At 54.9% G+C, this 23,600-nt stretch overlaps 6 protein-coding genes across 6 annotated transcripts; 5 read left to right on the forward strand and 1 right to left on the reverse strand.

Moving 5' to 3' along the window:
- Nucleotides 1–57: 57 nt before the first annotated feature.
- On the forward strand, nt 58–1,673 carry MRS44_012207 (uncharacterized protein; the record flags this gene model as incomplete). The annotated part of the gene is made up of 5 exons (XM_065618718.1): nt 58–250; nt 362–660; nt 699–847; nt 897–1,140; nt 1,191–1,673. The coding sequence occupies 5 exons, from the start codon at nt 58–60 to the stop codon at nt 1,671–1,673; spliced, it is 1,368 nt and encodes a 455-aa protein (XP_065474790.1).
- A 716-nt stretch (nt 1,674–2,389) lies between these two features.
- On the forward strand, nt 2,390–3,909 carry MRS44_012208 (uncharacterized protein; the record flags this gene model as incomplete). The annotated part of the gene is made up of 4 exons (XM_065618719.1): nt 2,390–2,404; nt 2,484–2,990; nt 3,038–3,412; nt 3,460–3,909. 4 exons carry the CDS (start codon nt 2,390–2,392, stop codon nt 3,907–3,909), a joined length of 1,347 nt encoding a protein of 448 aa, XP_065474791.1.
- A 317-nt stretch (nt 3,910–4,226) lies between these two features.
- MRS44_012209 (uncharacterized protein) lies at nt 4,227–7,481 on the reverse strand (the record flags this gene model as incomplete). The annotated part of the gene is made up of 4 exons (XM_065618720.1): nt 4,227–4,406; nt 4,456–6,670; nt 6,725–7,169; nt 7,247–7,481. The coding sequence occupies 4 exons, from the start codon at nt 7,479–7,481 to the stop codon at nt 4,227–4,229; spliced, it is 3,075 nt and encodes a 1,024-aa protein (XP_065474792.1).
- Nucleotides 7,482–9,041: 1,560 nt separating this feature from the next.
- MRS44_012210 (uncharacterized protein) lies at nt 9,042–11,836 on the forward strand (the record flags this gene model as incomplete). Its single annotated transcript, XM_046276205.2, has 5 exons — nt 9,042–9,206; nt 9,275–9,593; nt 9,648–9,827; nt 9,876–11,046; nt 11,098–11,836. The coding sequence occupies 5 exons, from the start codon at nt 9,042–9,044 to the stop codon at nt 11,834–11,836; spliced, it is 2,574 nt and encodes an 857-aa protein (XP_046133337.2).
- A 5,231-nt stretch (nt 11,837–17,067) lies between these two features.
- On the forward strand, nt 17,068–17,705 carry MRS44_012211 (uncharacterized protein; the record flags this gene model as incomplete). Its single annotated transcript, XM_065618721.1, has 2 exons — nt 17,068–17,222; nt 17,270–17,705. 2 exons carry the CDS (start codon nt 17,068–17,070, stop codon nt 17,703–17,705), a joined length of 591 nt encoding a protein of 196 aa, XP_065474793.1.
- Nucleotides 17,706–21,470: 3,765 nt separating this feature from the next.
- On the forward strand, nt 21,471–21,941 carry MRS44_012212 (uncharacterized protein; the record flags this gene model as incomplete). Its single annotated transcript, XM_065618722.1, has 1 exon — nt 21,471–21,941. The coding sequence occupies one exon, from the start codon at nt 21,471–21,473 to the stop codon at nt 21,939–21,941; it is 471 nt and encodes a 156-aa protein (XP_065474794.1).
- Between the last annotated feature and the right edge of the window lie 1,659 nt (nt 21,942–23,600).

Below are 23,600 nucleotides of genomic sequence, written 5' to 3' on the forward strand. Positions count from 1 at the left end.
CCCCCGCCCAACCGCCCGCCGTCTACTGCCTGAACCTCGATCGTTGCCGAACCGGTGATGCCTGCCAGTCAGTTGGATGCTCCTCTAGCCAACGGGCACGACGGCCACGTCCATCCGCCAGCAACGTCAGCCAAAAAGGCCAAGGGCAAGAAAGCCATGGATTCAAACGAGGCCACGCGCCTTCTCCACGCGCGCATCTCCCAGCTGGAGCAAGATGCCGCTGGGGAGAAGGATCAAGAGCTGGAAATCGGTGCGTTTCGCCCCTATCGTTAAAGTGGCAATGCAATGTTGTACCGGTCGCTGCCGTGGCGCCTGCAGACAACGAGGCGAAAATCGGAATGCTGATACGTTGGGGATGCAGAGCGCGAAGTCAAAAGGGCGAACCGAGACCTTCTGCAGCAGGTTTCCAAAATGGACAACATGCAAAAGATTGACCATCTCACCAAGCGGTCCAGTGAACTGCTGGCTGACATGCGACGACTCGAGCGTGAGAATCAGAAGAACAAGCGACGAGGCGACAACCTGCAAAAGGAACGAGATACAGGCCGAACCGAGCTTAGCAAGACGGTTGGACTGAAGGAGAAACTCGAGAAGCTGTGCCGCGAACTCCAGCGTGACAACAACAGGATGAAGGTCGGTCGCGTTTGCCACGACGATGGGGTATGGGACTCAATACTGACGGAATGAATCGACATCAGACCGAGAACAAGGAACTTCAAACAACCCAGAAGCGGAACAACACTCACTGGGATGAGAAGTACGCTACGCTGTTGTCGAAACTCGAGGGATACCAGGAAGAGAAGGACACTCCGAAAAAGCAGGTCGTGGACATGGAGGTTGACGAACTGTAAGACTGGCGCAATTTGGGCAAGTTGACCTACTAACACGATATTCAGGTTTCGAGTGCGCTTCAAGTCCTTCATCGAGCAATACGAATTACGCGAGTTACATTTCCACTCCCTCATGCGGACCAAAGAGCTCGAAGTCCAATATCACATGGCTCGGTACGAGAGAGAAAAGAAGAATGCCGAAGGCGAATCAGCCAAGGCCCGGCACCTCCAAGCCCAAGTTCAAGCCTTCACTAAGACGGAGACGGAGCTCAGGAATCAACTCAACGTCTACGTGGATAAGTTTAAGCAGGTGAGGGGATTCGGCAGTAGCAGCGCGCATGTTGACTAATGGCACAGCAGGTTGAGGATACCCTGAACAATAGCAACGACCTGTTTTTGTCGTTCCGCAAGGAGATGGAGGACATGTCCAAGAAGGGCAAGCGGTTAGAGAAGGAGAACGAGGCTCTCAAGCGCCAAAAGGAGGCGACAGCGGCCAACATCATCCGCATGGCCGAGGAGCGCCAGGAATGGAAGAAGAAGACAGAGTCGGCCGAGAAGAAGTCGGAGAAGCTCATGAGTATCATCCAACAGATGCAACAGCAAGGACGCAAGGTACCGCCCGGCATGGCCAACACGGTCGAGAGCTGTTACTCGGACAGCCACGGAGGGAACGAAGGGGATGAGAGCGACTACTCTGACGAAGAGGGCGAGGAGGAAGAACTTAGCGAGTTCGACGATGATACAGAGGAGGAACCGCAAAGCAATGAGCAAGGGACCCCGGTGCCTTTTGGCCCTGAGCGTCCTCCTCAGCCAGCTCCTGCGGCCGCTACCAACGGACACTAGGAGGCCACTGGAAGCGGGAGCCCAAGCCGTAGCCATAACCTCGGGGATGAGAAGGATCTGGGTTCTGATGAGCCTGGATCTTGAGCCATCAAACGCCGGCGATACAGTTGGCGTTTCCCCTGAGAGATTGCTCCCACATGACGCGGAGGTTGACGGTCCATCAGAGGACTGTCAATATCACCGCGGAGTAGGGAGCTGCTGGGTTTACACTCGTTGGCTAAGCTGGTTGGGTTACTGCTAGAGGTGCTTGTTTTTGTTGCGTTGCTGTTGCTGTTGTGTGTAAGATGTATTGTCGTAGCTTCCAGCAGTGTTGAACCATCATCGCCCTCTTGCTTGGTTAAATGGCTGTGCCACTTGGTCTGAAGCGTGTTCCCCGTGTTGTGAGTGGTGGAGCTAACGGGAGACGGTGCTCTCGAACGTAGAAGATCAGGCGAAATTGATTGACGACACACCAATTACTTATAAATACTAACTAACTAAGCAGAAACGAGGCCTCCCTGTGTGATTAAAACGTCGTCATATCTCCGGTGCCTTGACGTGTGAAAGGACGCGACATCGGCATATCGGCGAATATCAGCCCCGATGAAACGGCGCGTTTAGGCCACCTCATCCATCCCACTTCCGCCCGCGCATGCGCAGCGCATCCCAGCTCGTATAGCCTCGCTCTTACAACCACAGTCCCCAGGTTTACGTGTTCCATCGACAACACCGCAACCATGGACTTTCTTCAGGTATGTCTATGCTCTCTATGCGCTTTGTTGCTTGCCAATTCGCATTTCTATACATAATGGACTCTGCTAACTTGCACAGCGCCTCGCGCGCTTCCTCGACCGCCCGCTCTTCCCGTGGAAGAAGCTCATCATGGGCTTCTCAGTCGGCCAGTACCTCTTCGAAACCTTCCTCACCCTCCGCCAGTACCGCGTCCTCCAGAACACCAAGCCCCCCGTCGTCCTCTCCAAGGAGGTCTCCCAGGAAGTCTTTGACAAGTCGCAGGCCTACGGCCGCGCCAAGGCAAAGTTTGAAATCGTCAACGGTCTATACTCGCAGCTCCAGAACCTCGCCTTTATGCACTTTGATATACTCCCCAAGCTCTGGTCCTGGTCTGGTGATTTGCTCCTCAAGTTTGCGCCTGCGAGGTTCACGGGCGAGATTAGCCATACCATCGTCTTCGTCTTGACTTTTGCCGCTATTAGCCAGATCCTTCGACTCCCTGCCTCCATCTACCAGACGTTTGTCCTCGAGGAGAAATTCGGCTTCAACAAGCAGACGCCCAAGCTCTTCGTCACGGATCTCATCAAGACTCAGCTCCTGACCTTTGTCCTCGCGCCCCCTTCCTCGCCGGCTTCCTCAAGATCATCCAAAAGACTGGCAACCAATTCTTCTACTACCTCTGGCTCTTCGTCATCGCCCTCCAGGTCTTCATGATCACCATCTACCCCATCGCCATCCTGCCCCTGTTCAACAAGCTGTCGCCTCTCGAGGACGGCGAGCTCAAGACAAAGGTCGAGTCTCTTGCCGCCAGCCTCAAGTTCCCCCTGCACGAGCTCTACGTCATCGACGGCAGCAAGCGCAGCGCCCACTCCAACGCCTATTTCTTTGGTCTCCCCTGGAAGAAGCACATTGTCATCTACGATACTCTTATTGAGAAGAGCGAGCCTCAGGAGGTTGTTGCTGTTCTTGCGCACGAGCTTGGTCACTGGAAGCTTGGTCACACGACCAGCCTGTTTGGTATCTCCCAGGTAAGTAACACGTCCTCATCGCTCTATATCAAGACTAACACTGCCAGGCTCACACCTTCTACATCTTCCTTCTGTTCTCCGTCTTCATCAACAACCACTCCCTGTACTCGGACTTTGGCTTCCTCACCCAGCACCCCATCATTATCGGCTTCATCCTCTTCTCGGACGCCCTCGCCCCCATGGACCTGGTCATCACCCTGCTCATGCACATCATCAGCCGTAAGTTCGAGTTCCAGGCCGACGCCTTTGCCAAGCAGCTCGGCTACCCCGAGGAGCTCGCCCGCTCCCTGCTCAAGCTCCAGATTCAGAACCTCAGCACCATGGACGCCGACTGGATGTATGCCAGCTACCACTTCTCCCACCCTCACCTGTCGGAGCGCCTCAAGGCTCTTGGCTGGAAGGGTTCTGAGGGCGTCACTGAGGGTGTACCCGACAAGGCTGCCGAGGCCTCGGAAAAGGAGGGTGTCGTCAAGGCCAGCGGCCGAGATGAGCTGTAGATTTCTGGGAAATAGAATAGGTGTATGTTGTATAGAAAGAAAGGGTGTGTTTTTTTATCAAAATCTACACTGCAATTCCGCAGATGAGATATAGGGATAAACAGGAAAAGGGGCCGAGATGAGAGTCGATCAGAGGGGACCGGCCATCCCTAGAGGTATAGATTCAGACTCGTGTACAATACAACCAAGTGTATTTCTTTGCGCCACGTTTGAGTCTATGGCATTGCTACCGAAGTGTTCTTGGTGAATCCTAAGCGACTGTATCCGAGTGAATCTACATAAAGCCATCCATCTACCATTCCATCTAAGAATCACGTCTATTCATCATCAGACTCGAAAGAGTCATAAGATCCCTCCGAGCCAGCCAGCTCATCCTCCTCCTCGGACGATTCTTCCTCCTCTCCGTCTTCGGGCTTCAGGCCGTAATCATCGTGGAAGTAGCTGAGTTCGTGAGTCTGGACCTTGTAACCCATGCCCTTGAAGGCCGTCTCCATGCCCTATTTCAAGTTAGTGGGAGATTACGATACAAATATTAGTGAAACGTACCTCTTGCATGATCTTTGCAGCTGTAACGACAATGTTGCTCTTGCCAGGCTCGAAGCAGGGCAAGATAGCCTCACGCATAGCAGCCTTGATCTCGTCAACAGTCACTGCGCGCACGCGGCGAAGCACCTCCTTATCCCAGTCCTTGGGCAGGCCGCGCACGACGCCCTGGACAAAGTTCTGCTGGGCGGCGCTGGGCATGGTGGACTGCTCATCGGCAAACATAACGACGATCTGGCTGATGGTGCCCTCTAGCAAGTGGTGGTCAATCTCGACCTCGCCGTCGGCAATCTTGCGGATGGCCTCAAGCGAGGCACTAATAGCCTTATAGGCGTCGGGGGAACGGTACACAAAGTACGAGATCAGACCCGAGTTGACATCCCGCGAGAAGTAGGAGCCATAAGCATAACCGGCACCACGGACAGCGTTCCAGAGGGGTCCCTCAGGAGCCTCGAGGTAGCCGATGGCCACCATGATAGCAGCGAGGCGGGGGTCAGTGAGCGACTCCAAGCCCTTGGCTGTCGAGACGGAATACGAGGTTTCGAGAGTTCCCATGGGAACGATGACAGCACCCACGGATCCAGGGTTGCGACCTTCAGCGCTGCGTAGGCTCACGGGCTTGGGGATGGGAATCATTTCTTCTGTGGCTGTCAAAGACTTGGAGAGAGTGTCCCAAGTAGACAGGGGGTTAGGAAGCGTAGCCAGGTTAGCTGTGACGAGGAAGCGGAGGTTGTTGAATGTGAAGAGGGAGTCTCGGACTGTGTTGAACCAGCCGATAACCTTCTCAGGCTCCTTCTCGAGGAGCTTCTTGAGTCGCTTCAGGTACACAGCTCGGACAAGAACGCGCTGTGACACGGCCAGAGTCGTCTTCTCCGAATGGAAGGATGCGCTGACTTCGTTGGCCATAGACTTACCATCACGCTTGGACTCGGGGACATCGCCCAGAGTCTTGGTAACGGCAGCGCTAAGACGTTGAGGGTCGAAAATGGTGTCGAACATCATGGTACGGATCCACTCGGCGGCGGCAGCGTACTTCTCAGGCTCGACCTGGAACTGGATCATGATACCATCAGGGTCGCTGAGATAGCGTGCGGAGCTGAGAGAGTAACTGATAGTATCCCGCTCAAGCTCCATGACGACTTGCTCATAGTCAACTCGCTTTCCATCTCGCGTAATGTGCGTGTTAAAGAGAGTGTCGCTGAAGATGGGCATCAGGGGCTTCAACTCGTTGGGGATCTGAGAAGAACCGATGTGGACGGTGATGTGAACAAAGTTGGTAGGAACATCCTCAAACTGGATGAAGAGAGGGAGGTTGCCTTGAGGTGTCCCATCAATGAGCTTCTGCGCAGGGCCTGAGCCCAGTCCAATGGAACGAGCACGTCCGGCACGAGCAGTATCAGACTCGATGAAGTGGATAGACTCGGTGCCGGGGACACTCCAACGGTCAATGACATCGGCAGGGATGGGCTCGTCGTTCTTCTTCTTAGCATCCTCAAGACGCTTGGCGAGCTTGGCCAGACCCTCGGTGCCCAGCTCCTCCTTGCGCCTAGCAATCCTCTCTTCCTCATCCTTCTTCATCTTGAGAGCCAGCTCCGCAGAGGGCTTGCCCAAGATAGAGATGTGAGGGGCATCAGCTATCCACTTGCTGATGAAGTCTCGCCACTCCTGATCTGTCCACTTCTCAAGAGTATCGTACTCGCTGAGGTTCTGGAGGTCCTTGAGCGTAGATCCATCTCGCTTGCCAAAGAGGTAGTCTGTGATGATGTTGGTGGCGTAGAAGGACTCGGATGTCTCAGCATGATACTTGACTTGACGCTTCTCGCGACGGATACATTCTCTCATGTAATCCATATCAAGGGGTTTCGAGACAACCTCCTTGAGAATCTCAAACAGTCGCTTCTCGACAAACTCGAGCTTCTCTGTGGCGACACCAGTGGGCTGAAGCCAAATGACCGAGTTGGGGCGTGGATCCAGCCAGTAAGAAACGGAACTGGCAAGCTCCTCGCGCTCAACAAGGATGTTTTCAAGGATAGAGACAGAAGAACCACAGAAGTAGGTGAGGAGGACCTCGAGAGCAGACGATGTGATGAGATCAATGCAATTAGGACCAAAGAAGCCGACCAGAATCTCACCAACGCTCTCATCCTCCTCTGGAAACTCAGCGGTGACAATTTGTGACTCCTTAATCTTGGGAGGCTGAGCAGAGTCGATCCAGGGCCTATTATCAACATTTAGCCAAACAGTTCCTCACATTAGCCAAGAGACAACGTACCGCTTGAATGGGGTGTCGAGAGAAGGAATATCATCCTTGATAGACTCCTCAAACTCGTCAAGAATCTGGAGCATGTTGTCCTGGTCCACCTCTCCGACAATGACCAAGCACAAGTTGCGAGGCTGGTACATGTCCCGGTGGAACTGTCGAATACGCTCAGGGGTGAGAACACGAAGAGCGTCTGTCATACCACCAGTCTCGTAGCGGAAGCCGACGTTCTCTGGGTAGAGGAGACGACGAGCCTTGAGATCCATAATCTCAGAGCTTCGGAACTGCACAGCTTGCATCTCAGAGTAGACGACACCAGCATCATTGCCTTCCCCATCAATGTGCCAAACCTCGGTCACGATGCCCTCATCTGTGATGGTAGGCAAAATGACGTGTTCAAGATACACAGGAAGGATCTGGGCAAAACCATCCCAGCCAGCGGTCTCAAGAGTGTACGCTGTGTGATCAGTCGCCGTCCAGGCATTGGTGCTGGAGTAGGCTCGAGAAGAAAGCTTGTCAAGAAGACCCTTGTACTGGTAGTTTTTGGAGCCCATAAAGATGAGATGCTCAAGCGTGTGGGGGCTCCCGAGTCATCAAAGATCTCGGTGGCTAGGGTGAAGTAGCCGTTGATCTTGGGACCCTTGCGGTCTGCGACCACTACCTGCATGCCGCTGCGCTCAGAGACATACTGGGTGATTGTGCAAGGAGCATAGTCGGTCTTGAAGCTCTGAATCTTGCGGAAATGCGACTTGGCCGTTTCCGCCGGCATTTTGAGGTGTTTGAGGCCTGGAAGGCTCCAGAGAGAACTGTCAGGGTTAGTGAGATGTCCAATGCTAGGAAGATGGAACGCATTGGAAGGTGCCATAAATAATAAGAAGATGAATGCTGGAGAGTATGACAAGGAATGTTTCAAATTAGTTCTCAGGAAGTTACTGAGAGGGTATTCAGGTGAGGCTGAATCATGGGCGAGCCAAGCCCAGGCAGAATGCTAGCAACTCAGAAGCAAAACCAAGAAGACAACTAACTCAAGGCCGGGGATCCCAAGCGACTGCAATACGGGACCATTGTTCGAAATAGTGAAGTAAGCCAATACGCTGAGCAGGGCGACTACCGCCGCAACAGCGTATCGTGAAATTGCATGTTTGGGTGACATCACCACTGAGGTGTGCAGGGTTTCTCTCTGTTCTCTCTTCTCAGATAGAGTTGCAGAAGTAGTGAGTGAGCAGCTATCCACAGCTATTCACAGCCTCACTTTGCTCACCCCTTGAGACAAAAAGAAAGGAAACGATGTTGAAATCGGGGGGCAGGGTGGTTGAGTTGATGTGTATACGTCCTCTCTGGGCATTGCACAAAGCTGGTTACACAGCGAGGACGGGCAAAAAAGACCCCGCTATCACAGCAGTTGGGAAGAGAAAAGAGATCAACGAAAGGCAAATCAGGCAGCAAGAGTGAAGAAGAAGAAAAAAACATAGGACACGACGCAGTCAGCAAGGACAAGAAAAAATAAACAGCCTCACTCACCTGCGGTTGAGATTGTGGGCGTGCACAACGGGTTGCCTGCGAGTGAGAGGGAAGACGAGAAAGGAGGGGTCCAATCAGTGAGAATGCACCTGAAGGAAAATTTACCCCGCTATCGACGATACAAGGCAGGCACAGGCACAGGCAACACTCCCCAGATGTCACTCAGGGTAGCAGGTGGGAGAGGAAGAAGAGAAGAGTCAAGATGGGCAGATTTTTCACTGTTATAGCAAGATTATAATATTCTCTCCCTGCAGCGCATCACTGGCAAACATGCAGAGCGCCGTCTACCTATCATAAGCACCTTCCGGGCAGGCACGGCCTTGCTTGATCCGTTCCTTCCCATTCAACCTGCGTGGAAAGAACAATCAAAGAGTGGGCACCTTCCCCCCGCCAAGACAAGGAACAATGCTTATGGCGCTGGCCTGTGCGCTGATTGGCTGCACAACCGCTAAGCGCACTGGCCAGGTCATCAGCCACGGCTGAGCTTCCAGTGGAGGCAGGAGCTCCCCCCATGACGGCGATGTGAAGTTGCCAGTTTGTGGCTGGCCGATGCATCTTGACGAGCACCAACATCTCATGACAGGGTTTTTGACGAACGACGAAGGTTCCTGGACGATCGACGACCTTTCTTTCAATTTCTGTTCGAATCCAGGTGTCTCAATGTCGAGCGAGATATGATGCGACTCCTAAAACGACGAATCTAGACAACGACATCATCATACATTTGATCTACAGCCCACGACGCTTCACCGAGGAACGTCTTTGCGACAACACCCTACGTCCACCATAGCTCCTAAGCTATACAAAAATGGCTGCAGAAACCGAATCACCGTCGCAGCAACTTAGCGACGCCCTCGTTTCCTTCTCCCTCGACGGCCGCTTCCCCGACGACGTTTCCCTTCTCCCTCCCGTCTCCGAAACCGACCTACAACCAGCAATCGAAGCCCTAGCCAAGGCCAAGCAAGAGTTAGAGGTAATTTGACTCTGCTTCAGACAGAAGGGATGTTATACCAGCAGCAGTGATGCTCACGACGTCCACAGACAGAACTACATGCCATAAATGAGGAGACCAAGGAAGATGTCAGTTCCTGGGTACGGAACGCAAAGACCTTGCAGGAGGATATCATCCGGTCAAAGACGATGGCCAACGATATTGTTCGGCAATCAGAGGCTCCACAAGTCACTGGAGAGGCCATCAAGGAAGCTGAGGAAAAGGCCGAGTTCCTGAACCGAGAAGTCCAGTACAGCCATCAGCTCCATGGCGTACTACGAGGCATCCAGTATGTTAATGAACTGCTGAGCGAGGTGGATGCTGCCAAAAATGAGCGGCGTATTCTAGACTCGCTGCGGTTGTTAGAGAGTAAGTCATTGCTTGCATAGTTCACAGTATTGTCCCACTAATCATCCCACTTAGAATCATGGGAAGCGCTCGACCAAGTTGGCGTCAGCAAGACTTGCAGAGTCATGAAATTGCTGAATCTCCGAAGCTTTGAGCTCAAGTCCTCTGTTCACGAGGTATTCGATCATGTTTGGAAGACTCTAGTTCATATCGACATAGAATCTCGTCAAATCGCTGTTTATGAGAGTGTCGAGGGTAAGTTTTTTCCCTTGCAACATTCTTCCCATTACTGACAATATTTAGGTGAGCAGATGAATCTCACCGACTCCGTAATAGGTCTCATGGCTTACAAGGAGGTTGATGAGCGCATGGAACAGCTCTGGCGCAACGTGGACGCCGCTATCGTATCTCCCCGAATGGATACGAGAAGCAATACCCTTCCAGGCATACAAGCAGAAGGCGAGATTCTGAAGCTTTCGGGCGATGCCTCACGATCGGTTGAAGCCCTGCTCACTGACTTGGAAACTGTCTTCACCTTTCTCTCCCAGAAACTTCCCTCCGATCTGCTCCCGTCACTCGGCAACTTCATGATGGCCGATGTGATCCCCAAGCTTATTGGCGAGTGGCTTGATGCAGCTGTGCCTTCATCATTGGCAGAGATGGGTAGGTTCCAGGCCATGATCAAACGGGCACGAGGGTTCTGCGAAATTCTCACAAGCAGCGGGTACACGGGATTCACAGATTTGCAGAACTGGGTTGAGAATGCGCCGTCAATATGGCTTGGAAAATGCCGAGAGACAACTCTAGACTCTGTCAGATCTAAGCTACTCAATGGAATTGGCGAAGCCAAGCAAGTGGAAAAGGTCGAGAAGCAAATGGTCTCCCTCGCAGAGGGCAAAGAGATCACCAAGGCTCCTGGAACTGCGGCGACTGGCGAAGCCAACGATTGGGGTGCTGACTGGGGTGATGCTTGGGACAACGACAAGGAGCAAGATGAAAGCCAGCCCAGGCCCAAGTCCAAGGGTCAAGACTCTGCCAAGGTTGAGGAGGACGATGGGGCTGACGCTTGGGGTTGGGATGACGAGGACACGACAGCTGCGGAGCCTCAAACAAAGAAGGCCCAGAAGGAAGATGATGAGGAAGATGACAGTGCTGCAGCATGGGGCTGGGGAGACGACGATGCGACTCAAGAACCCCAAGTTGAGCCAGCAGTCCAGGGCAAAGCCTCTAATCCCCACGATGAGACTCGTGAGCTCGTGCTTCGAGAGACATACAACATCTCATCTATGCCAGAGCCAGTCCTCGAGCTCATCTATTCGATTCTCGAAGACGGTGCTGCTTTAACGAGAGATGATGTTGAATATGCGCCTGTTGCAGCCACTGCGCCAGGTTTGTTTGGGTTGCCAACATTTGCTCTGGCTCTCTTCAGGGCCATTTCTCCTTACTACTACTCGTTTAGCGATGGCGGCAACATGTGAGTACCCCCCCGCTATTAGTCAAAGTGGTATATCCTGACCCAAAGCAGGTTCCTCTACAACGATGCCATGTATCTGGCTGAAAAGCTCTCCGAGTTTGCTGAAGGATGGAAGAAGCGCGAAGACCTTACCCCCAGAGCGCGAAACATGCTCCGTCTTGACAACGACATCAAGAGTCTACAGAGCTTTGCCAACCGTAGCTACGCCAACGAGATGAACATTCAGAAGACAGTATTGCGTGATCTTCTCGGCGGATCCTCGAGTCTAATGCAGCAGGACGAGATGGAGGCATGCATCGAGGCGGGTACTGCTCGCATCCGCACCATGGCTGTCGTTTGGAAGCCTATTCTCGCCCGCTCGGTCTTGACCCAGGCTCTCGGGTCTCTTGCTGAAGCCCTCGCTACAAAGCTCATCACGGATGTTCTTGAGATACCCTCGATCGGCCAGGACGAGGCATACAACATTGCCAAACTCATCGCTACAGCCACGGAGCTCGATGATCTTTTCCTACCAAGCAGCCTGTCAGGTACGAGTAGTGACAATGCGGAAGACGAGGTACCCCAAACATCGCAGTTTGCCCCCAGCTGGCTCCGACTCAAGTACCTCAGCGAGGTCCTCCAGAGCAACCTCAACGAGGTGCGTTACCTGTGGTTCGAGAGCGAGCTGAGCCTGTACTTTTCCGCCTCGGAGATGGTTGACCTCATCGAGGCCAGCTTCGAGGCGAACCCCAGGACGAGGGAGACGATTCGGGAGATTCAGTCGAAGCCGGCGCCTGCGGCTGGACGATGAAGTGTCAAGGGGGTGGGATGTCATGTTTGGGTTCTGTGGAAGCTAGATAAGGCTGTACTATTATCTTGGGTGATGATAATGTTGATGATTGCTCAAAAGCTTGGCGAGTTTCTCTATCTTGTTACATTCCAACTCAAGAAGTGGTGATTGATTGTGCCAGACATGTTACCCCTGACTTAGCTCCTTGGAGGCTGGGAGATGAACATAGCTAAACACCAACCGCCAATTGCTCCCTCGCCTCGACAAAAACCCCATACGAGTTATTCAGCCTCATTAGACCACTACTCGCTTTACTACCTACATTCAGAGTTAAACCAGCTTGCAGTGTCGTGGTGATTTGGACACATCCCTAGTGCAATGAGCTACCCTACACCAGTCCATCTCGAGATACCATCAACAATTTTAACACCATGCCTCATGACATATCTTCACAGAGTATGCAGAACACCAATCCACAGACAGCCACAAGGAGTTAGAGTGTTACAAGTGGTCAGATGCCCATCAAATCACAAGATAGAGGCAGTTATCGAGTTTCTCGATGCACATCGAAACGAATATGCATCACGAAGGTGTTTTACACAAGAGCAACAGTAATCGAACAACGCAGTCCGAGTACCAAAAGAGTCAGACAAAGACAGGGCGTGTGCATGGAAGCAAACTCAACATCTCCGGTGACTCTCACTTCTCGTCCAAGTTCACATCCAATAACATGCCTCGACATCACGGCGTACCTCATCACTTATCACGGTAGGCCTCACACCGCGGGTTTGCCTCACTATTCGAGATTACACCGCGACAAACAACGACGGATCATTCTCAATTTGTCACTGGTTGCACAAGAAACTCTGGGCATCATTCGAGTCATGATGCCACGCGCGGACTCACCGGCTCACCCGAGAGAGCTTCGGAAGCTCACAGCAAGGCAAACCTTTTTGCGTCCCCCGAAACGAGGCAACAAGAGACTCAGACGAGAAAGTCAGGAAACAGGAAGTAAACTTGGCCGTGATACAAAGGCCCCAAGACTAGTCGAGGAGGACACGGGTAGCTGCTGACGGGCGAAAGTCCTCGTCTGGGCACCGACATGATCGAGGATGGCCAAATGCCCGTCTCCGGAACACGCGATCAAGTCTTGTCTGTAAGAGGGTGTCGCTCGTTTCGTCGCTTTGGTATGACATAGAATGTCATGCCATGCCATTACTATGCGCCGAGACGGCTCTAATCCGCAAATCCACCGCCCCGTGGTGATGAGCCAAGCCGGCACGGCATGCTTGGACAGTCATTCGTGCCCAGGCACAACAGCAGTAAGATGAGCCCGTCTGAGAAAGGAGGCAGCCGGAGAAGGGATCAAGCCAAACGGCGGCATGTTGCGACCCTCGGCGACGCCATAATCAGACACCACGGCAGTAACACACGGCTAGTCGCAGGGACGGACTGACGATTGCGCGTGTTGGCGAAGGAATGAATGCGGTGCCAACACGTATTCCGTACAGCATGATGATGTCGCTATGTCGGTCGAAATCTGGATGCTCCAGTGATTCTCCAGTGTCGCGTGAGCAGCATCGATCCATGTTGGTTGACGACGACAACAACAACAAGCGTACCCCATGGGCTTGGCTGATACTCGTTGATGCCGGCATTGCTTTTTGCTTTGTCTGCCGGCATGAAACGTAGCACAGCCTAGGCTAGCCCGGACTCTCTGGCCATGAATAGTATATCCGTTGCACAGCTCACAGTTTCGAGGTCCACCACCAATAACGATGAGGCCCTGCCACGGCTCCGTATTCCGCTGGCCGAGTTGGCCGAGTTGGCCGAGCATCGACAACGAAAAAGTGGAAGAAAGAGGCCCGACAAGGCAGCAGAAGCAGAAACACCAGCAGCCGCAGCCGCAGTAGGCGCCTTGATGCGCCGAGATCACCGGCTGGTCCACGTAGCATTGTCCGGATCTCTTCCAGCCCCAGCCTCTCCCCAGGGAACTCTGTGGACACCGATCTAGGGGATCCGGCGCAGGGTTCCGCCCCGTCAGACGAACCCACAAAGAAGCAGAGCAGACTGACTCCAAGCAGAGTGAATGGTTGCTGGCAGCTCCGTGCTGCACCCCTGAGAGACCCCTTCCATCTCCCTCAAAAACACCGTTGGCCGTGTCTCAGACAAGCGTGCGTCTGCTGGCGGGGCCTGAGCTCCATTCTCCAGGAGTCATCAACTTCTTCTCTGTCCGTGCTCGAGCCTCCATCTGCCACTTACCACTGCCATCCATCTTATCCGATCCGGCCTCCTTCTCAAAACCTCCGGGGACGCCACCCGGGTCAAATCCGAATGACGTCCGCGCTTCTCTCCCGGGCCCCCCGTTCGAGCCCGGGATATCCATGGAACCCACTCGGACCCAATTCTTGTCCTGTCCCGTTCCTTTGTTATTTCCTCCTCACTTGCTTGTCCTTCTCTTACAGCTCTTCATTTATCGCCCCCAATGCATCCATCGTCATCCCAGCATAGCATCGCCACCTCCTACGCCCCGACCAAAATAAACACCCCTCCCCCCTCGACTAATGCCATCCAACATGGTCCACCCCCGCACCTACGACCAGTTTCTCGGAACCGACTCTTTTTTTTCCTTTGCTGTTTCACACCCGAGTCCTGTCGGAGAATCCTTTCCCAGGGCAAAGCTCCCATGTTTCGACACCTCGCAGCTTCTGACTGGCCTCACCGGTGAAACGTGACCGGACGAATATGCGAGTGATGGCGTGATGCTCAGTGAGGCTGGTGCGAAATTAATTCAATGCGAGGTCCTGACTGGCTTCCCCCAGACAGAGCTGTCTGTCTAGCTGTTGCGTTGTAGGCAGGGGCTGTGAGTCGGGTCGCTCTCCTTGGTGAGCCAAGGTCTGACTCAAGGTCTGTTGCCTGTCTGTCTGCAGCCCCTTCGGCGAGTCTCGCCCCTGCCTCTACCTCGCCCGCCCGCGTTTGTTGTCGTGAAACAGGCGCCACACTGAGCCCGGAAGAAACACGGTCTGACGTCCAACTAGTCTGGCTAGATGAACATCGGATGGGCATTGACAGTTGACGTGGCACATCCATGGCCTTTCGCAGCAGAGGGTGAGGTGAGGTGAGCAACCAAGTACTGCTACGCCCGCGATACATGATGCTGCCAGAGAGTGTCATTTTCTTTTGGCGAAATGACATTGTGTGCCATATACTGTACCATCACGAGACGTCACGGCTGATACCGGCGTCGAGTGCTGCCAGACCATGTCAGTGACAACTCACCTGCATCCAGCGTCCCGTCGGAACACGTCCAGTCCAGTCTCTTCTCAGCTGATAGATGCTGATCTTGATCTTGTCTCTTTCCTCGCGGCAATTTGCCGACCAGGCGGGAACTGCAACCGCCATTTTGTAGGCATCCAAATGTATGGTGAGGGATGGATGTATGGCATGCCCGCTGTGCTGTGCTGTGCTGTGCTGTGCTGTGCTGCACTGCGCATCCATCGGATCATGCTCGTTCGCCGGTATTGAGTGCATTGCCGGCTCCAGAAGCAGCCAATATACCACCCTTGTCTCCTTCAACTCCCTCTTTAGTCAGCCGAGGTTACTGCTCAGGTTTCACCCAAACGACGCAGACACAGACACAGCAGGAGGCCATTCCCAACACCGGCTATGCGTGTGTGGGTTGATGACGAGAGGGCTGCGTCGGAGTCGGACTCGCCGTCGCCGGCCCTCGCCGCTTCTTCTCCGTTGCTCTCTGTTCTGTCAATTGTCATCTGCATCATTGACCTGCTGGCGGTCGAGACAAGATCGGTGAGGGAAATAACATGTGCTTGTCCCTCAAAAGCCATGTGAGCTGCTGCTGGCTTGCCGCAGCTATCCGTGAGGCTGGATGGAGATCAACCACACCTCCATTCCCCGTACGCTACCATGGGCATGGCGCCTACCCACCACGCCCGCCCGCCCTCGATTCCATGAGGGCCCTCGCCTCCGTGCCGCGCCGACCTGGTGGTTGCCGTTCCTTGTACTACCTTTCCCCGGCTGCGACTCGCCAGGGACGGTCATACGCGCCCCCGGTGCACAAACACCCAGTCGTTCCAGGCCGAACTGGAGGTCGAGCTGTAGGGTTACATATGTCGTCCAAAAATGACCAGTCAACCTGCAAGGCGACACATGGGACCGGCCCGAGCCACCATAATCGTCGACTTATGGCGCAGCCGTCATCCGAAAGAGCCTCTGCAACTGGCCAGATGAGTTTTCTTCACGCCAGCAAGCCTCACTCGCTTCTGCCAGCAGCCCTTTGAGACCACCGGGCCAACTCGCTCGAGTAACCGAGGTGAAAGATGGCGGCCGAAAAGGCGGTGCAAGTCGATCATCCTGTGCCGCAGGGGAGACGAGGTTGCAATTGTCAGCCAGCAGGTAACATGCAGTGCAGCTGACCAGAGTACCAAGGGAGGTTGACGATATCCTTGGCGCCTGGACCGAGGTGTATCCACGGTGAGAACGACAAGGCTGAAGGATGGAAGCATCACTGGATGACCATGGTGGTGGAGCGAGTATTTGCCAGCAAAGCAAAGCAGGGCTGTGCCGTGCCACTTTGGCTCTTCATGGGAAACAAATCAATCTCGATGCCATTGCCCTGATGCTGGCCAATGTGCCATTCCGTCGGGTGCCATCCGTAAAGTTTCCCATCTCGTCTCGGAGCGGGCAGGGCAAACCCTGTTAAGGCTATACGCATCTCTGGGGGAACCAGCCACTTAGTTGGTCGAGTGAATGCGCACCTCGTCCAGGCAGTACGCAGAGATCAGAGATAAGGGCGAGTCGAGATGTTGCTCAAGAAAGCCGAGTCGAGTTGTCTCGTCTTAGACAGGTCATTTCGCCGCGGATGCGGCTAAGGCCCGAGTTGAAGACGGCAGAGTGCAACGTCGCCTGCCTTGTCAAAGCAGGCTTGCTCTGACATTGGCGCTAGCATAAGCTCGATGGTGACATGCGCGCGGTGAAATTGACTTGTCATAGTCGAGATGTCGTCGCTCAGTCTGCCGCTCAGTCACAGGGCGCGGCTGGTGTGCGCGCAAGACTAACGACAAGGCTGGCGTTGATGTGCCAAAAATGCCCATGGTGACAGGATCTCCATCCAGGTTTGTGGTGGGCCGCCCGAATATTCAGGACAATCAAACCGCCAACGCAGGCCAGCCAGCTCCAGGCAAGGTTCCAGGTCCGTTACTTGCGGAGAATGATCGACGATCCCTGGAATAGCCATGCGCTCACCGCCAGCGGCCGACGCCAATGAAATGCCAGCGCCACCGTCTTCAGGGGTTCCGAAACCATGGGTCTTCAAGAAGGATTCTAGAAGGCTGAGCCTCGAAGCCAGCAGCATGTCGCAGACCAGAGCCCCGGCGTGGATGGATGTGAGGTAGGGATCATGATCTGGAAAAAGGTTTTCGGCCCAACACCCAACAGCATTAAGCACAAGCAAGCAAGCAAGCAAGCAGGCAGGCAGCAGGAGGCAGGGCAGGGAAGGGCAAGGGGGTCCAGCAAGGCCAACGGTTTGTCCCAAAGTCAAGTGTACGAAGCTGGGTCTCATCCAGGATTTCGAAACGGCCAGAGACGAGACACCTGGCGCAATGTGGAGCGGATTCCACATCCCGATGTGGCTCAACGGGGTGTTGACCTGGCTTGGGCAGAGGAGATGCCATCAGAAGGCTGTCCAGGAGTGTCGTTCCGAAATGAGGGCCAGTCTCATGATGCCCGATGTAAGCTGGGTGCCCTCACTCCCAATGTGGCTTCTTGGCGGCTCGATTTCGCTTTGCGAATAGGAGATGGCGTCGACGGCATTCTTTGTCCATTTCGGACGAGCCGGTCACCTGGATGTCTCGGCGGTGTACAGACGTCGTGATGCTATAGGACGTCTTATCACCTGGCGTTGATGTGATTGCGCCGTGCTCCTGTGCATCGTGTCACAGCATGCCGTTGCCTCGTTCTGTTGTACAGCGTTTTTGAGGCAAAAGACCTGTCCGTGTGTGCGTGCGTGCGTGCGTGTATGAGATGGATGTTGCAGGGCAGAAACCCAACAAGCTCACGGCAGAGCAGAGCCATCAATCTCCCAGCGCGTTGAATGCCGCGGACGCTAACAAACATTGGCGCCTCAGCCCAACCAGCCTAACGCTTTGATGCCCCGGGGATCGGTCCCGTGAAATTGGGCCTCGCCTGGCCTCCATAGCCGCTAGCAAACGTTGTCAGCATGGTTCCTCCGAGCTACTCTTTCGGAAACCTCGATTTGAAGGAGCCGTAATCATACCGTAACAACTCGAATCCGACCTTGCAAAGTTCCGACGACGACGCTGCTACTCTACCTCGCACTTCCCCACGGCGGCCAGGAGGCCCCTTGCTTTGCTTCGCATCAATGATGTGCAGCAGGTCCAAGCGCCCCGCCTTCAGCAAGGGCACAAAGGGGCGTGTTTTGAAGTTGGTCGTCATGTCGCCCTTTGCAATTCCCTGGGGCGCCGGGTGAGCCTACCGGCAAATAGGTGCGCGTCCGGTTGGTTGTCCGCCGAAAGGGGGCAGCGCCGAGCCCTCCTGTGGTCTGTTTTCTGCACATTAAGGTAGATGTCTGTGTAAGCCCTTGCACTACCTGATCCAAGTGCGTGTTGCGAATATATTGCCTCCTTCCCACGAGCTCGGGACTGTCGACCCTTGAGGGTCTACTCTTCATGATCCCGGCTCATCCTCGAGACTCGGGGAACCAGGAACGCTTTCATAGGCATATGAATCTCGGCAGTGATGCCAACTTGAATCGCAGTCCCGACGGTGCAGTCACGCTCTCTCCTGCGTCGGCCGCGCCCGACTTGAGCTCATCTACATGGCTTGTTAGAAGGATGCATGCAACGGGAAATACGAACCCTCATTTCGTGTAAAGAGGCCACGAGGCTAGGACTTGACTCGAGTCATCCAAGAAGCTCAACATCCCGCCTTTGCCCCGTGCGTCAGATGGCCCTAGATTCTGGACTGGACAGAGCAATTGAGGCCAGCAACACCAACAGAATGTGGAGACTGAGCAATGTATTGCCAAAACGCAGAGTCAAGTTCACGGATCAGCTCTTGCGCACTTGAGAGACCTCTTGAGTAGGGTTGCAGATAAACAGAGCGCTGTCTCGACGATCTAGTTACCGGCCCGTTTGCCGGCCGCGATCCCCGACGCTTGTTGATTCCTCGTGATGTCTTAACAGATCGCTGCCGCTTTGAAGCATCGTCGTTGTCAAATAGCAATGCCTGCCGAGGTGATGCCGCTCTGAGTATAGGGCAGGTGCTGTGATTGACCGTGGACTAGCCAGCCGTCTCCAACCCACAACTCGCATGGTCCGCCCAAAACGGCTGTGGCCCTCCTATCCAATCCATGAGTTCTTTGGAGATGTGCGGGATGCAGCGGCAGGCGCGCAATGGACGGGCACTCCCGCGGCATCATTCTGCACCTCCCACCGTGTGGTCTGGGTCAGTCCAAATGATATGCCCGTCAGCGCGGGATGATTTTGCGTATCACATCACAGCCTCCAGTGTGGCTCCTGTATACCAGGATGTGGCCAGATGAAGTTGCCCGATAGGGAGAGCCGGGAGGTGTCAAGGCGCAGGCCGGCCCCCTCCTGGTACCCAAAGCGCATGCTGTTTAAGCAACGCAGCGCGGGGGATGCAGGTGGAAAGGAGGATATTGAGGCGCGATTTATCTTGATGGCACGAGCAACTGATGATTCGAACCACGACTTAGGTGTAATATTGCCTCAGATAGAAGCGCTGGGCCGAGATAAGCTGGATAAGATTGACTTGACTACTATGTTCTGAACCGAGCTTGGGTCACTTGTCCCTGCTCCACGTGCGGCTCTGTGATAGAGCATCCGTACAGTCCTAGGGTAGATAGTCCCTCAGATAGCAAGCGCAATAAGGACCTCTTGGGCCGTCATCGAGCCAGTTCCTCCACCCGCGTTCGCGTTCTTGGGTAAGAATCGAAATTGCGGTCAACGACTTGCTCGTTCAAAGGCCGACACATACCTGAGGCGGACCCAAGGGAGCAATGAAAGCTCGCCTCGCGCGGCCCAGTGGTTTCTGAGAGCTGCTGCCCGCTGCGGCCTCGACCGGGGTCTTGTCTCGATGGAGAGTTCGCGTGGCTCACAAGGGCCTTCGTGTGATAGAAGCAAACCCCGAGTTGACGCGGGCCAATCTCACGGGTCTGACGCTGTGCCACTTCTCGCTGGCATAGCATTGCATGGCTGCAGCACATCAGGTGCCCGCCCGAAATGACGCGATAGGCTGCATGGCGAAATTGGACGACACGTTGAGTCCTTGTTGAAAAGCAAGCCGACTGTGACGCAGGAAACTGCCAGACGTAGGCGACAAGCAGGTGTCTGGGCTTTGACACAGACGCTGATTGCATGCCGCAGAGGCTTGGCTCGCTGTGGTTGGCTCCCGTCGCTCAAGGGGGTCGATCTGCTTGACGTGCTGCTTGGGGAGGGCACGTGGACTCAGCCCATCGTATACTAGTTGAAATTGAGGGCGTGTTGGGTGTAAGTCTTGGAACGGAATTGTCGGCATCCTCTCTCTTGTCGTGTGCGAGAGCACCGTATCTTGGGCCACTGGCAAACCGGCCGTGCCAATGCCCGAGAGGCATAATATGACGGGTAGCTAGCCTCAAAGCGTGGTCCCAAGCCCGCTTGGCAGGCCTGCGGCTTGGCATCTACGACGTAGTGCCCAGCTTGAGGTGGGTAGCCCCTGAAGTAGAGCCAGCCATGCAGGACCGCAAACCGAGCGCGACAAACAAACGGCCTTTGAATACGAAATCCATCCCGCAACCGAGATGGCGATCCTGAAAGCAAGAAGCAGACAAAAAGCGGTAATACGATAGAACGCGCCCCCTGAAGACCGCGTGATAACCTCATCCGGAACGTCGGATCCATGGAACATTCTTGGCAGCGTCTTTTGCATCTATACCGCCGCCTTGACGAAGGATACGTAAGGGCTCCGGCCGGGCCGCAGCTTGGGGAACGCTTATTAGGGCAATGGCCGACGCGGCCGAGACGCTGCCCCTCTTTTGTGACGGAGAAGGAGAGACGACACCTGCGCGTGGAGGGACCTTGTGAGCAGTTCCGCTGCAACGGGTCAAGCTGTGAGCTTCTGTTTCAAAGGAGACGCGATACGGTGCCTGCCCCTTGAGGTTGATTTGACCAGGACGATCCGTTTGCTGCTAGAACAGCCACGTCAGTCAGTAGCATGCCCCCCAACAACGGCCGGGTCACGACGTCCCTGACGAGCTTCGAGAATGCCATCACGACCACTGACAAGCTCGCCGTGTGACCTTCTCATGCAGGTGGAGGGAGGGGATCAACTGCTTTGAGATGCTGCTTTGCACCCCCGCGTCGTCCATCGTCGCTATCTGAGAAGTGAGATCTCCTACGTCACCCGTCAATCGCGTCATGTCACCCTTTCGGCCACCCTCTTCTTTCCGCCGTCAATCTTGTTTGCTTGGTTGGCATGTTTGGTTTCCCGTTGCCATTGAGTGAGGCTTGCGAGGGCGTCGAGTGATGTCGTATTTTCGCGGCGCATCGAGCCATTCTCGGGTGAATTTGTTCGTAAGGTGTGGGTGATCCGATCGGGAGGGGCAGTGCTGGTTATCTTGATGCTTAAAACACCACACAAGGCTGATGGAAGATGGAACGAAGGGTCAGCAGCCTGCACCGTAACTCGCCGTGCCGAGACACTCAGAAGCCTCGCTGGTCCAGGGGCTCAAGGGCTCAAGGGCCCAAGGGCCTCATCAGAAGTGCCAGGAGACGGCGGCCCCATGTCTCACAACGGGCCCTTGAGATCCCCTAGGGGCCAGGCATCGGCACTATTGGATGTCTCAGCCGATTGGACAGACAAAGTGCCAAAGACGTCATCGCCTTCCCCCACGTACCGCAGCTCCGAGTCCTCGCTCCCTTGGCAGCAAATCAGAGCCTCCCTGGCGGCTATGGCTCGCCCAGCTGCTCGGATTCGACAGCGTCTTTGCTTTTGGGTGCTCAGGAGCTCGTGTCGCGCGAGCCGCCAGGGCTATCAACATGTACCCTATCACCAGCGCAAGCGACAGCGACTTCCAGCACACCGGATGTGATATGCTCGTGCCGCCATGGCTGGCGTCTCTGGCTCTGTTGCAGCTTAGGGTCCGGAGCCATCTGTTCCTCGTGACCATATGATGCCTGATTGTGTAAAATGTCGGTGTACAGACAAAGACACAGTCCGTAGTTCGCAGGCTCACCCACAGGACCCCGCAATGGGACCTTGGAGCACTCCCGAGGCCATGAGGCACGGAGCGGCTTCAACTGACCGCAGTACGGCATCCGAGGCCGGATGAACCGCTGCGGGATCGACAGCACATCGCCAGCATACTTGGCCAGCAGACTTTGGTAGCTCAGCCGCCATGTCACAGATCAAGAGACCGTTTGCGGCACTTGTGGCTGGTCGGGAGATGGGAGAGGATTATCGTAATACCGACAACATCGCATCAGGGGCAGAGGATGCCTGACAAGGCTGCAGAGCATGTCGCTGCACCGAATGTTCGTGACGAGAAAGCGGGGGAGGGCGCCCATCATCCAAGATGGCCGGCCAGGTACGGACGGGCATGCGTGCTGTGCTCCGTATTCTACGGCCGAGATAGCGATAGCTGGGGGTCCCCACAACGACAGGCGGGCTGCAGCCGGCCTTTTCTAAGCGCACACCCCAAGGCAGACTCCGACAAGGCCGGGTTCCCTCGTCGGCCCCCTGTCCGTTGCTTGGGGGCCCTGGAAGAAAGGCGGGAGTCGGCGCCAGAGGATCGACAAGATGATGATCTCATTCCGTTGTTGGTTGTCCCAGGCGTTTGTTTCAAGATGTGTCGGGTCCAACAGATTGAGTGCTCCGTCAAATCACATGGCGCGCTGGCGATATGTCGACAGATGATGGCGGAATGTGGGATAGACCTCTGGGACCCAGGACCTGGTATTCTGGGGCACTGAGGCTCCAGGTCTCGGGCGCTTTGCTGCCAGAAACTTTTGGCTCATGACGCTTCTCAATCCGTCTACCTGGGTCAAGGACGCGATTGGCTTCTTCCCCACACGATTTTCTAGGCCGGCGTCTGACCCGTCTGGCCACCCCCTCGCGTCTGGGCACGTCTGGGAGTCATAATTACGCCGCCCCTTGATTGTCCTTTGGGCCAAGGAGCCGAGGGCACCGCGATGAGGATAGGGACGGGGAAGACGAGGCGGGAGCCGACAGGTGAGAAGGAGGAGGATGTGGCTATTCCACTCTCCACTCGTGGCAGGTGGTCGGGCAATGCTATGCTGCATCGTCGGTGAGGACGACTGCGCCGCGTTTCGAGATCTGTAACGGTCGGAGAGAACGCTGCCACGTCACTCTGGTGGTCGGATATGTCTTGCTCATCGGTCGGTGATGAACGCTCAGCAGGGCATCATCTTGGGGTCACTGGAGCGACCCAGCAAGAGAGAGCGATCCGAATCGTGTCTAAATTTACCGTCGTGCATGAGTGCGGTGCCCTATCCGAGTAAACCCTGTCCCTCCTGACCGAATATCTGGGTACCCTCCAACGTCGTAATCTGCACTTTCGACAAGATGAAGCCCAAAGCGGCCATAGCCATGGAGCCTCGTTCCTCAGCCTTGGGCAGAGGAATACGGATGGCGCCTGCTTTTCGAGAACGAGACTGCGCAGGCCTCTAGCGAGGGCAGGGCAGGGTTAATAACAAAGGCTTGCCGGGGCGATGTGAGGAAGATGACCCGG

Source organism: Fusarium solani (genome assembly GCF_023522795.1).
Source record: "Fusarium solani strain SB1 chromosome Unknown bctg00000008, whole genome shotgun sequence".
NCBI classification, from domain to species: domain Eukaryota; kingdom Fungi; phylum Ascomycota; class Sordariomycetes; order Hypocreales; family Nectriaceae; genus Fusarium; species Fusarium solani.